We start from the raw sequence: 13,705 nt of genomic DNA, 5'->3' as shown, positions 1-13,705 counted from the left end.
ACTTTGTAATAATCCAGGTCTTAATCAAGGACTAAGACTCAACACCTAAAACTAAACCATCATCCTTGGTCCTTTATCACCCAAGGGAAAGGAAACAGTCATGTTGTCAATGGTAATGTGAAGTTCAAAAATTTTTTTCTAGCTGTCACTAGGAAAGTATGTTACATTAAGAATACATCATTTTAAAAAATTTCCTGAAAAACTATTGAGATATTTCACAAAGTTTCATTTTTAATACACAGATTATACTAATAAAAGTTCCAATTACTGGTCTTCTTTCCCTACTATTATTTTTTTCTTTAATTATAACATTGTTAAAATGAGCTATTTATTGCTCAGCTTTCTATTTTAATTCAAAGTACTTATGTCTATCTCTAGTGGTAATCAAGAGATCATAGCTTGGGACTTCCCTGGTGGCGCAGTGGATAAGAATCTGCCTGCCAATGCAGGGGACATGGCTTCGATCCCTGGTCCAGAAAGATCCCACATGCCGTGGAGCAACTAAGCCCATGCACCAAAACTACTGAGCCTATGGTCTAGAGACTGCAAGCCACAACTACTGAGCCTGCATGCCACAACTACTGAAGCCCGGACACCTAGAGCCCATGCTCCACAACAAGAGAAGCCACCACAAGGAGAAGCCCACACACCGCAATGAAGAGTAGCCCCCCACTCGCCACAACTAGAGAAAGTCCGCGTGCAGCAATAAAGACCCAACACAGCCAAAAATAAAAAAATAAATAAAATTAAACCTTTACAAAAGGAGAGATCATAGCTTCATAAAGAATAAGGAAATAAGTTCCTTCTCAACCTTAGTTATCTTCACTCTATTCCATTTTATCCACCCATTACCATGGTCTAACTGTGGCCCTAAATCACCATTCAGAATTGCAACCTCCAAAATCTCAAATTCTGAAAGTGCCCTCTGACCTCAACATCCCATACCACTCTGTCTCACTTCTTCACTCCTTCTAAACCTACTCTTCCTTCATTATTGCAAACTCTACTCTATCAGCCTCCCCCAGTGACACTCGCTTTCCTCCTCACTTTAATGCTCACACTCTATTCGTTTCAACTATCCCACCTGAAAATGTTCCCATCCCACATTTATAATACATATCAATCCCCAATTTTGAATAAACGTCACAGATCTTCTTGTCAGTTTCTGAGTGCTAAGCATCCCTGGTAAGTTATTCAACCATGCTGACTGAATGTGTGGTTTCCAAACCTCAACCCTCAACCATCAACCCTCATGATAATACTTGTGCTCATCTTTTTTTTTTTTTTGCGGTATGTGGGCCTCTCACTGTTGCGGCCTCTCCCATTGCAGAGCACAGGCTCCGGATGCGCAGGCTCAGCGGCCATGACTCACGGGCCCAGCCGCTCCGCGGCATGTGGGATCTTCCCAGACCGGGGCACGAACCCGTGTCCCCTGCATTGGCAGGCGGACTCTCAACCACTGCGCCACCAGGGAAGCCCTTGTGCTCATCTTTTAACTGACTCCCTTTGTGATTTCCTCCCAGCAGCCTTGTGAAACTGTTTACTTTCCTCAAACCTCCAGCCTTTTAATGTTGCAGTTTCCTAGGATATGTCATTGGCCCTCTTGTGTATTTTTTTTGACATCTATATCATTAGTTTCTATTACAAACTTAAAAGCTAATTCCCATATCTCTAAACCTTTCTCCTCTAAGCACCAGACCTATGTATATCCACCTGCCCAAAAGATATTTCTCACTGCTCACCAGACATTCCAAAATAAACTCAAAATTATTTTCTACATTTCCCCTCCCCTCAACTTTTCATAATGCCTTACTTAAAAAGGCACTACCATCCATTCTTCACCCAAGTAAAAAACTTGATAATCATCTTAGACACACCACTCTCTTGTGCTCGATACCAAACTTGGTAACCAAGTCCCACCACGTCAGCATTATCTCTCTTCCACATCCTTTCTACATCAGTATGGTCTCTATCTCTGTTCTGGACCTCATCAGCACCAACATCAGTCCTTCTAAAATGCAAATGCTATCTGTTTCAATTCCTCCAATGTTCTGTAGCCTATATTACTGTTTTTCAAGCTGAAGTAAAGTAGTGAGTGACACCTTTTAAAGAAACGAATTATCAAGAATCTCTGAGGATCTGTCCATAGACATCCTAAGAGTCAAAGACCCCTGTTTGAAAAAATGGCTTAAGAAACTAATCTTAGTCTATGAAAAAAAAATCTTTCAATTGTGAATTATCACTGCAAAAGAAATTTATTTTTTTTAACATCTTTATTGGGGTATAATTGCTTTACAATGGTGCGTTAGTTTCTGCTTTATAACAAAGTTAATCAGTTATACATATACATATGTTCCCATATGTCTTCCCTCTTGCGTCTCCCTCCCTCCCACCCTTCCTATCCCACCCCTCCAGGCTGTCACAAAGCACCGAGCCAATATCCCTGTGCCATGCGGCTGCTTCCCACTAGCTATCTACCTTACTACGTCTGTTAGTGTGTATATGTCCATGACTCTCTCTCGCCCTGTCACAGCTCACCCTTCCCCCTCCCCATAACCTCAAGTCCGTTCTCTAGGAGGTCTGCGTCTTTATTCCTGCCTTACCCCTAGGTTCTTCATGACATTTTTTTTTCTTAAATTCCATATATATGTGTTAGCATACGGTATTTGTCTTTCTCTTTCTGACTTACTTCACTCTGTATGACAGACTCTAGGTCTATCCACCTCATTACAAATAGTTCAATTTCGTTTCTTTTTATGACTGAGTAATATTCCATTGTATATATGTGCCACATCTTCTTTATCCATTCATCCGATGATGGGCACTTAGGTTGTTTCCATCTCCAGGCTATTGTAAATAGAGCTGCAATGAACATTTTGGTACATGACTCTTTTTGAATTTTGGTTTTCTCAGGGTATATGCCCAGTAGTGGGATTGCTGGGTCATATGGTAGTTCTATTTGTAGTTTTTTAAGGAACCTCCATACTGTTCTCCATAGTGGCTGAACCAATTCACATTCCCACCAGCAGTGCAAGAGTGTTCCCTTTTCTCCACACCCTCTCCAGCATTTATTGTTTCTAGATTTTTTGATGATGGCCATTCTGACTGGTGTGAGATGATATCTCATTGTAGTTTTGATTTTCATTTCTCTAATGATTAATGATGTTGAGCATTCTTTCATGTGTTTGTTGGCAGTCTGTATATCTTCTTTGGAGAAATGTCTATTATTACCCCTTGAAGAAGAATTTAAATTACTGACATGAAAACACAAACATTAAAATTCCTGGGGACTTCCCTGGTGGGAGGGACTTCCCTGGTGGCGCAGTGGTTAAGAATCCGCCTGCCAATGCAAGGGACGTGGGTTCGATCCCTGGTCCGGGAAGATCCCACATGCTGTGGAGTAACTAAGCCTGTGCGCCACAACTACTGAGGCTGCGCTCTAGAGCCCGCCAGCCACAACTATTGAAGCCCGTGCACCTAGAGCCCGTGCTCTGTAACAAGAGGAGTCACTGCAAAGAGAAGCCCGTGCACCACAACAAAGAGTAGCCCCCGCTTGCCACAACTAGAGAAAGCCTGTGTGCAGCAACAAAGACCCAACACAGCCAAAAATAAAAAATATTTTTAAAATAAAAATTCCTAAAGACTCCCAAGAACACCTGTGGATCCAATTAAAGAAACACTAGTTAAGATGGTTAATTTTATATGTTAACTTGGCTGGACCACAGTGCCCAGATATTTGGTCAAATGTTATTCTGGATGTTCTGTGAAGGTGTTTTCTGGACAAGATTAACATTTAAATCAACGAATTTTAAGTAAACTGGATTACCCTCCATAATGTGGATGGGCCTTATCCAACCATTTGAAGGCCTTAATGGAACAAAGACTGACCTTCTGCTAGAAAATTGCCTTTGAACTCAGTGCATTTTTTCCGAGTTCACGCAGGCCCACTCCATTAGATTTTGGACTAAGCCTCCACAATCTCATGAGCCAATTCTTTAAAATAAATCTAACTCTCTCTGTCTCTCCCTCTCTACACACACACACACACACACACATCTTGTTGGTTCTGTTTCCCTGGAGAGGACCTGAATGAATGTACATCTCCACAGGGAAAAACTCAATCTTCCAACATGGTATCTTAAGGACAGCTTCCCGCTCTCCACCTCCTCAAATTCATTTCCCATGTGCAAAAAGCATACAATCTCTGCTTTGGCCATATAAGATATCCTACAGTTCCCCGATTCCTCCATTTTTATTCACATTTTCATGCTTCTTTTCATGCTATTTTCTTTACTTAAAATGCCCTTCCTCCTACTCCCACTATATGTGACTCCTATTCACCTGATTACTCCTACTCAACTTTCATGTCCCAATTCAAATGTTTTCTCCTCCAAGAAGCCTTTCCACCATGTAAATAATCACCTCTCTCTTTGTGCCAACACTGTACCAAGAACATAATTCCACTACATAGCACATATGTCACACTGCAATTTGTTTACAAGCTTGTCTCCCTTACTAGTGGGCAAAGACCATGTCTTACTCGGCATCACATCCCCAGCACCTAGCAGACAGTTTGTCATATAGACTTTGTTGTGTAGTAAGCACTCAGAAACTATTAAATGAATGAACTGATCTTTGAATGAGCCATCCCTTCATCCTTCTCACTAAGTACTGTATCTATAGGTCCTGGCAAAAGAGATCTCTGCCCTGAGCCCCACTGTGGCCTTCCTCAGGATATGCCCCTCACTACTGGGCAAGAAGTCCATGGAAACAAGAGGACATACCCATACACTCCCCCTTCTTGATGACACTCCATTTACTGGAACTATGGAATTTCTTGTTTAAATATCTCTAACCCAATTTCAGGACCTGCGCAGGCCTCTTTCCCAGATCTGTCCTTGGGATGGACTATGCTACAGATGTGTACATCCTTGGGCTAAGGAGCAGCTGTTTGGAGTAGGGAGTACAAGAGCCTGGACCTCAGGCATGCATGCAAGATGTCCACAGGCATGCACAGAGGACCTCTTTGTGGTGCCAGACAGAGCCAGGGATGGGGACAGGAGGTTGGGATCCACTTCTTCTGATACAAAACTGTGACTTTATGAATTCTAAATTCCACAAATTCTTTATTTGAATTTTAACTGTAAGGCTGTGGACAAAAATCTCAATATGTTGAACATCATCAAGAAAGTTACAGGAAACCAAACTGAAGGCTCTGTATATTCTAATACCATACAAAACCACGGACTATGACGTTGTTCTTACCACCTCACCTCAGCAAGACATAACATAGGTGGGGAAAAGATCCAATGAAGGTAATTAAAATAAATAAGGGGACAGAGGGAAAACAAAAGAAAGAAGGAGAAATAGAAGACAAACTAAAATGGAAAACAAACTAAATTCTACAATACTAAAACTAGAGAGTATCCTCAGAATTTTGAAAATTAATAAAATTATAAAACATCTTCATTCATTCCTTTGACATTTACTGAAAACTTATGACGTACCAAATCTATGCTAGGTACTGGTGATACATGCCAGACACTATTCTAAGTGCTGGTGATCCATAACATAAAATCTCTAGCCTCCAAATGTTAACGCTCTAGTAATAATACCACTTTAACAATTTAGTAAAGGTAGATAAGGGATCACAGGGGAGAGAGCAATTAACTCTGCCAAGGGACTTCACAGGGTATTAAAGGATGAGGAAGAATTTGCTAGGCAAAAAAAGGGGAAAGGGCAGTCTAAGGGAAAATAATTATTTTAATAGAAGTAAAAGATATCAACAGCTAACATTTATTGAGCACTTGCTATATGCTAAGCATTGTGCACAAATCATTCTATTTGATTCTTATAATAACCCTGTGATTCTCTTTTTATCCTATTTATAAATGAGAAAATTGAGAAGTGAGATGATACCAATAGGGATCATACAAAACCAAGCTGTGAAAGATCATGACTTGTTTGAGGAAACATAAATATCAATAGGTAGGTATGGTATAGCACAGGATAATAATAATGACAAAAACCAGCACTGGGGATACAGTGGTCAACAAAACAGAAAACAGATACTTTTCCTGCCTTAGTAGAGATTATGTCTACTCCAGGAAGGAAACATTATCTCCCATCTTAGAGAGGTAGGAACTGAGATTTAGAGATGACAAGTCAATTGTTTAAGGTCACACACCGTGTGTGTGTGTGTGTGTGTGTGTGTGTGTGTGTGTGTGAGTGAGAGAGAGAGAGAGAGAGAATGAAACCAACTCCATCTAATTCAAAGGCCAAATTCACTCCACTTTACCACACAGCCTCTCTATTATTCATTCATTCAAGGTAAGTGTATCAAGAACCTACTGTGTGTCAAGCACTGTGTTTGGAACAGAGAGATAAAACATAAAGTCCTTGGCTTCAAGAAATTCACAGGTTAGTCAGTAGAGTCTAGCTAACCAAGAACTGCTATTACCAAGGTATATATAGGGTCCTATAGAAGCACAAGGAGGAGTACTATGCCTAGGATGAGCCAGGGAACGGCAACGAAGTTAAAGAAAGCAATAGTAAGAAGGTGAAAGACTGTTCTAAGGAAGGGAAGAGGGTCTAGAAAGGCACTGAGACATATGAGAACACAGCTTGTCTTTGGGAACTCTAAGTTTGCTCAATATTAGGCTATGCACTGAGGATTGGTACCATGCAAAGATGAAAATAGAGAATTAGGGAGAAGCCAGACCTCAAAGGAGTCTAGACACTCAAGTAATGAGTTTACTCTGAGGGCAGAAGAAAGCTACTGAGCCATCTTAAAGGTAGGAGTGACATGATAAAATCTGTGTTTTAAAAAATTTCACGTGATCACAGATGAGGAGACAACCTGAAGGGGGGCAAGCCAAAGGTAAGAAAATCAGTCAGGGGCTACTGCATTAATCTCAAAGTCAGGGACACATCTGAGAAATATTTGGGAGATAAATCACAAAACCTGGTAGTAAGACAGCAACTCTGATTACATCATGAGTATGTTATTAAAGAAGCAAAACGGACTTTCCTGGTAGTCCAGTGATTAAGACTCTGGGCTTGCAATGCAGAGGGCGCAGATTCGATCCCTGGCTGGGGATCTAAGGTCCCACATAACGCGTGGCATGGCAAAAAAAAAAAGCGAAACAAAACTAAACAAAAATTGTATGAGAGGGCTTCCCTGGTAGTGCAGTGGTTGAGAGTCCGCCTGCCGATGCAGGGGACACGGGTTCCTGCCCCGGTCTGGGAGGATCCCACATGCCGCGGAGCGGCTGGTCCCGTGAGCCATGGCCGCTGAGCCTGCGTGTCCGGAGCCTGTGCTCCGCAACGGAAGAGGCCACGACGGTGAGAGGCCCGCGTACCGCAAAAAAAAAAAAAAAAAAAAAAAAATTGTATGAGAGAGACCATACCAAAATTCAGAGTTAATGCCATACCTGGTAAGACAACTTATATATTTTATAAGTCACTTTGGGGTTATTATAGTCATAAAGTTAGCACAATCTATTTTTGAATCTTAAGTACTGATAGAATGAAGGAAGATTTCTCAGTCAACTTCCTCTATTAAATGGCTCCTTTGGGTACACTTTATGAAGCTGTTTCTCAGGAAACACTTAAGCAGAAGTTGGATGACCATGTGTCATATAAGAATGATTTTCATAGATGATTTCTAAAGTACCTTCAAATTCAAGATTCTAAAAGAAGAAATGCCATAACAAGTATATCACAATTACTACATTATTCAAGTAGAGATTTCTGTAGCTATCTAATGGGGTTGAATCATAGAAAGTAATTCCAAATATTGTTCTGATACTATTAACAATTTTTCCGTACTTAAAACTATAACATATCCATATTTTCAACTGCTTAGGTAATATGACTAGGATTATGAAATCAACTACAATGTCACAAATTCCTTAAAAATTCATAGCAAGTAATATTCTACATTGGTTGCAAAACTGCATGACATCTCAAACAGGAAAATGATTATTTCCACTTCACTGTCACCAAGCCCTATGTCTGATAGCTAGCACTGCGGAAAAAAGATTTCGTTTGGTTGAAGTAGGAAAATGCCCTGCAGCATGCAGAAGAGCTGGCCCATCTCTAAATAGCTTCCTCTTCCCATTAGTTAAAGAGAACTGATGCCATGTCACAAGCTCTTACAGAGATTCTTTGATTCAGGAGCTACTCAATGAAATCCAGGATTCATCTCTGAATACACTGAATCCCAAATCAGTGAACAGACTCTGAAATTATAAGGCAGAGTCATAAACTGGCACGAAGAAGTCAGCTCTTTACTTTCAAATTCTAGGTCAAAAATACCAAATCCAGAGTCACTGAACTAACCAATATTCTTACTCTTAAAAAACTCTTTAGATGAAAAACAAATTCTATCATAAGGCTCCTAAACAAAATTCTAAATCTATATCTATATCTGAAAGCAGGAACACAAGGCTGGCAGGGCAAAAATGTAATTATAAGTATATAAACAGATTTCCACTTCTAGTCAACATGAAATAAAAGGAACCAAATTTACCCTCCTGCCTGAAACGACTGGGAAAAAAAAAAGACAAAACATATGAAGCGTTTTTCAAAACAGTGGTCATCAGGCAGCAAAGGACAGTAGATCCCTGATAAGGGGTAAACATACAAGATAAGTCCTACAATTGCCCCAGTTTATTGCCTTGAAAGAGTTTTCTAGGCCACAAAACAGGAATGGGGAACCTATGCAGAGCACACATAGCGGTCTCCCTGAGTTGAGGAGACAGAAAGTAGTATGGAGACAGCAAGGTGACTGTCATATACAAAGCAGAGTACCTAAGACAGAGCTGCTCAGAAAGATCCAGAGATCTACACAGGGTATCCCTCAAGTCTTCAGCTGAGTACTTATAAGTATATACGTGTGAGGAAACTACACACGGACAGTGAAAGAACCACCAAAAAGGATTACAGGGACACCACCCAGAGCTCACACAGGTCCAGTAATAGTTCCTGTTCCCACCAGCCAGAGTACTCAGAAGGGTTCTGCCTCAGCAGTGCAACAAAGCAAAGTGGTACTGCCTAACACAACTTAAAAGCAAGATCTGAAAAGATCACTGTTTCCAAGTAACAACTGCATTCCAGAACAAAGCTCAAGAATATTTTTAATGGGAAACAAAAATATCCTGCACCCAACAGCACAGTAAATTTTCAAATGTCTGGCATCTAATCAAAAATTACCAGGTATGAAAAAGCAAGAAAACACAATCCATAATGAGGAAAAATATCAATCAAAACCAATCAAGAAATGGCACAGACAGTATTAGTAAACATGAACTTTAAGCCAGTTATTATTGTATTCTACATGTTCAAGAAGCTACAGAAAAGACAAAGCATGAAATCTATACACAGGGAAGATATAAAAAAGACTGAATTTTTAGAGATGAAACTACAGTACCTGAAATGAAAAATACACTGGATGGGATTAACAGCAGATTAAACATTACAGAAAAAAAGATTAATGAATTTAGCAAGATTATCCAAAGTGAAACAGAGAAAAAAAGACTGAAAAAAAAAATTGAATGGTATATCAGTGAACATCGAGCAGCCTGATATACATATAATTGGACTTCCAAAAGGAGGAAAGGAGGCAAAGAAAGGATATATATTTAAAGAAATAATGGCCAAAATTTTTCCAAATTTGATAAAAACTACAAAACCACAGATCCAAGAAGCTCAATGAACTCCAAGCACAAGAAACATGAAGGAAAATACACATGCTGCATTTACAAACGGTTCTCGCTCACAAATTCTATAACCAAATGTAATCTAGAAATTACTCAGACTGAAGCTAACTTTTAGGTTAACTTACTGGGTACCATTTCAACTGACAATTTAATAGAGTATATTAAATCAAACATTAATTTGAGCAAAGTGCTTAATAGAAATCTTAATGATTTCAAAATTAGTAAAATGTAGCTTTTAAAACAATGTATTTTGTTGCCCTATTTGGTAAATAATTAGGTAATTTGTGTTGATCTTATTTTAGAAAGATAGTTTTTAAAAAGCTAAAACATACGTCTTCCTTTTTAAAATTTTCTTTTCTTTTAATTTATATAGGTCATTCAGAACAGAATTAGGACACTGAAAAAACTTTTAAAGAAACTGAGAGGTGGAATTGAAAACAGAAGCAGATTTGAGGTTTGGAATGGAGCTACTCCTCCCAAAAAAACAACCTGGCAACCACTATTTTGGGACACCATTACTTTCAAAATATAGACACATATATATTTTAAGTATAAAGCTGTACCCAAAGTGGAAACAAGCTGAAGTGTCTGTTTTTAGCACCTTGGCTAACAATTTAGGATTCAAAAAATCTAAGTGTTTTTTGGAAAAAGAATCATTCAAATAAAAACCATTAAAGGGGAAAACTAAAGTAATGTATTTTCCTATTTTTGTGAGCACACTGTTTTTTTAGGGTTCAGCATACAAACTCACAATCTTCTGTCCAAAAACAAACAAGAAAAGAGACATAGGGGGAACAAGATCTGAGTATCTGCTGTAATGGCTACCCTTCCTGTCATTTGTGTTCCCTAAAATAGAAGTCAGTTTAATTATTCTACCATTTTGCTTGGGAAATAGTGGGATATTTCAAAGATTAAAGATAGTTCCATGGGAGAGCAGCCCAAAATATATTTATTATTCCTGGAAATAATTAATGTCTACATTCCCTTTTCCTTCTTTAAGAAAAAAAATATACATACACATTCAGATAACATATATTTCTTTGGGTGCCTACACAAAACACTTCTGGAAAACATGTAGTAGTATAATACTTCCCTGTAGGATCAACACATACATGAAAAACAGCACAAAAATCTCTTTGAGCATATAAACTACGAGTCTCTTTGAGTACACAGACTGTTAAGTTTACCAGTGGAACAGTTATTTATGGATTTGACTTATACCTTCTTTTAAGTAGAAAAATCTAAAAAGAAAACTAATACCAAAAAAAATACTGAACTGATCATTTACATGTTAGGTTATTAGTCTATTAACAGTAGATTTATTCTCTGGTAACAATTATTTATTAATAATGTACTAAATTCCCAAACATATAAAACATAAGAATGTCTTAAAATTGAAAGTTCCAAACTACTCTTGTAATCAGTTTGTATTCAAGACAAATAAGGCTAAACACACATTATTTTAAGCACAACTGTAATATTCACTACACTGATGTGCTGAGAATGCACATATACTACAATAACTATGATAAAAATGGAGCTTTGATTTCACTGATCCAGCTACCAATGATTTCGATATTCAATTGCCACCTCAAAATCACTTTCCTACTTAATTTAAACCCAATATCATGAACATAAAAGACAAAGATTTGCCTACTAAATCATTAGCCAGTTGTCACCAAGATTTCAACCACCTGCATTTCAAAACTAGCTCTAAGAATACCTTAAAATGATTCCCCAAATATTAATCTACTAATTCACACAATAAATCACCTAATCAGACTTTAGTTATTATATGCATTTAAAGTACTTCCTACAGCAACAGTCCTCACCAATCAGAACTGTTGTTTGAAATTCTTTCCTCTGAAATCTGTTATTACTTCACCAGTTTCAAATTTTGAGCCATTTATTTTTAGACACAAAGGTTAATAAGAAACATTTCTGCACCAAATGCACATAACTTCACAGTAAAGCCTTTTTCTCCCTTAGGAAACTATTGTAATTTCCCTCTTCATTTTACAAAATTATCAGAGGATACAATGTGGTTTGGATTTCAGCATTGAAGAAAATAAGTGACAATACATGATTTGCAGAATGAAAAATTAAAGTTTCACAATTTTAACACGTATAATTACTGGCTTGTGATAAATGGGCTGATAAATGTAAGATTATCACTCCTTTCAAGGTCCAATTCTTAAACCACCTGAATTTTTCTCGCCAAAAAACTAAATTAGGATCTTAAAACATAAAGCCTCTAAGTTCACAGTATGCAAGTTTAAAAAAAAAAAAAAAGTTGCCTAGAAAGAAAAAAAAAAGAACACTTACATTTGGAGCATGACTTGGTTCAAGAACACCCCATCCACCAAAGCCACATATTCATCCAGGTTGGTCCCATTTCCTGCAGCCAGAGGTCCAAACGTTTTAACCTAGAACAGAATGATGATCATCACGACACGAACGCCCACCTCCATCTCTGCAGCCACAAATAATGCAGCAAAATATACAATAAATAACACCCCACTTACCCAAGTGACCAAGGGGCTGGTCATGAACTGCTCCAGAAGGGGAGTAAAAATCTCGTTCTCCATTTTACAGAGAATGTACTTGAAAAAAGGAACTACCACAAAAATAACCCTAGGGAATTGGTCACTAAACGTTGAAGAAGTAAGTAGAAATCAATGAAAGTCCATTTTGGCACGGGAAGAAAATCCCATCGTGGAGGGGAGAAAAACTCTCCCTCCTCAAAAAACACCCCAGAGGGAAACGAGCCGAAATCCCGAGAAGTGGCTTCGACAGCAGCCACGAGCAGCAGCCTGCCCTGGAAATGTCTGTACCGGGCGAGGAGGGGCAGAGAAAAGGCATCTGGAGGAGGAGGAGGAAGGGAGAAGGGGTTGGAGCAGCAAGACAAAAAGCCCGTCAAGGTTGCCCAGCTCCTGGAGGAGCCAGACCAGCGAGGCTGCCCCCAATGAATTAATCCCCCCGTGGGCTAAATGAAATCCCACGTTAGATACCACGTTAAGGGTTGCGAGCGGCCGTCAGGCTTTACCTCCGCGTTCCGCTCCACACGTTCCACCCACCAAAGTGGGCATGGAGCCGCTTTGACCCGCGGAGCCTCCCCTGCCCGCAGCCCCTCACCAACGACAGGCAGGGCTCGCCCCTTCCCACCGACCGCACACCATCCCTCCGTCGACCCCAAGCCTCGCCGCCTGCCCCCTTCCCCTCCCAGGGGGTGGGGGCTTGAATGTGTGTCCCTAACCCCCCAGTTTCCCAAGCCCCGCCAGCCTTTTCAGTGCGCCTCAGGGAAGCCCTGGCACAAAATCACCGCCGCGTTACAGCCTCCTTCTCCGCCCTCTCTGGAGGAGCCAGAGTAACGGCCTCAGAACCGCATTGCCGCATCACACCCCGCTCCCCGCCGCCCAACCAGCGCCTCCAGCCCGCCGTCAAAGGGGCGCGCTGCTCCCTCCGCGCCCATATCCTTCCGCCGACTCCCCGCCCCTCCCGCGCCGCAGCCTCTGGATTGTGGGAGAAGAAAACCGCTGCATGAGCGCGCTCCCCAGCGCGCGCGCCCCCGGGCCGGCCCCGCCGCCGCCCAGATCTTGGCGGTGGGCGAGGCGTGGACGCGCGCTCCCTGCGGCTGCTTCGGTGGCCCGCGACTCGCTCGCGCCCCGGACTATTGCCAGGGCCTGGGGGGCGGGGATAGGGAAAGGAGAGGAAGGGGTCTGTTGCTCCCTTGCTCATGCCTAATTATGGTTTACTTCCTCCCCGAGTGCCTTCTTTGATGTGTGAAGGAAAGGGAACGAAATCCCTCTCCTTTAAACATGAGGGATGCAGACAGCCTTTTTCGGACAGTTTGATTTGATCTGTTGAGCGTGCTTTCGCCAGCAAAACGGAGTAGGAAAACTCACTGCAGTAAATAGCAAAGGAGGGACTTGGGCCGCAAACTCGCTTGTTTGTTTGTTTTCCTTTTTGTCTTCCTCTCCTTT

At 40.6% G+C, this 13,705-nt stretch overlaps 1 protein-coding gene across 5 annotated transcripts in view; it reads right to left on the bottom strand.

Moving 5' to 3' along the window:
- Positions 1-13,705, bottom strand: part of CCDC88A (coiled-coil domain containing 88A) — a 190,799-nt gene that overhangs the window by 113,609 nt on the left and 63,485 nt on the right. For 4 of the 5 annotated variants that reach the window (XM_079940522.1, XM_079940523.1, XM_079940519.1 and 1 more), the window contains exons 1-2: positions 12,248-13,050; positions 12,048-12,148 (exon numbers count right to left, since the gene is read on the bottom strand). In XM_079940522.1, the coding sequence (XP_079796648.1) occupies positions 12,048-12,148; positions 12,248-12,310 (164 nt within the window). In that variant the 5' untranslated portion in view covers positions 12,311-13,050. Of the gene's footprint in view, positions 1-12,047; positions 12,149-12,247; positions 13,051-13,705 lie in introns of those variants that run through there. The other variant, XM_079940521.1, reaches the window with a different exon arrangement.

The sequence above is a fragment of the Stenella coeruleoalba genome (assembly GCF_951394435.1).
Source record: "Stenella coeruleoalba genome assembly, chromosome: 13".
NCBI lineage: Eukaryota > Metazoa > Chordata > Mammalia > Artiodactyla > Delphinidae > Stenella > Stenella coeruleoalba.
Note: the sequence above shows the minus strand (reverse complement) of the source record. Positions and strands in the feature narration are given on the sequence as shown.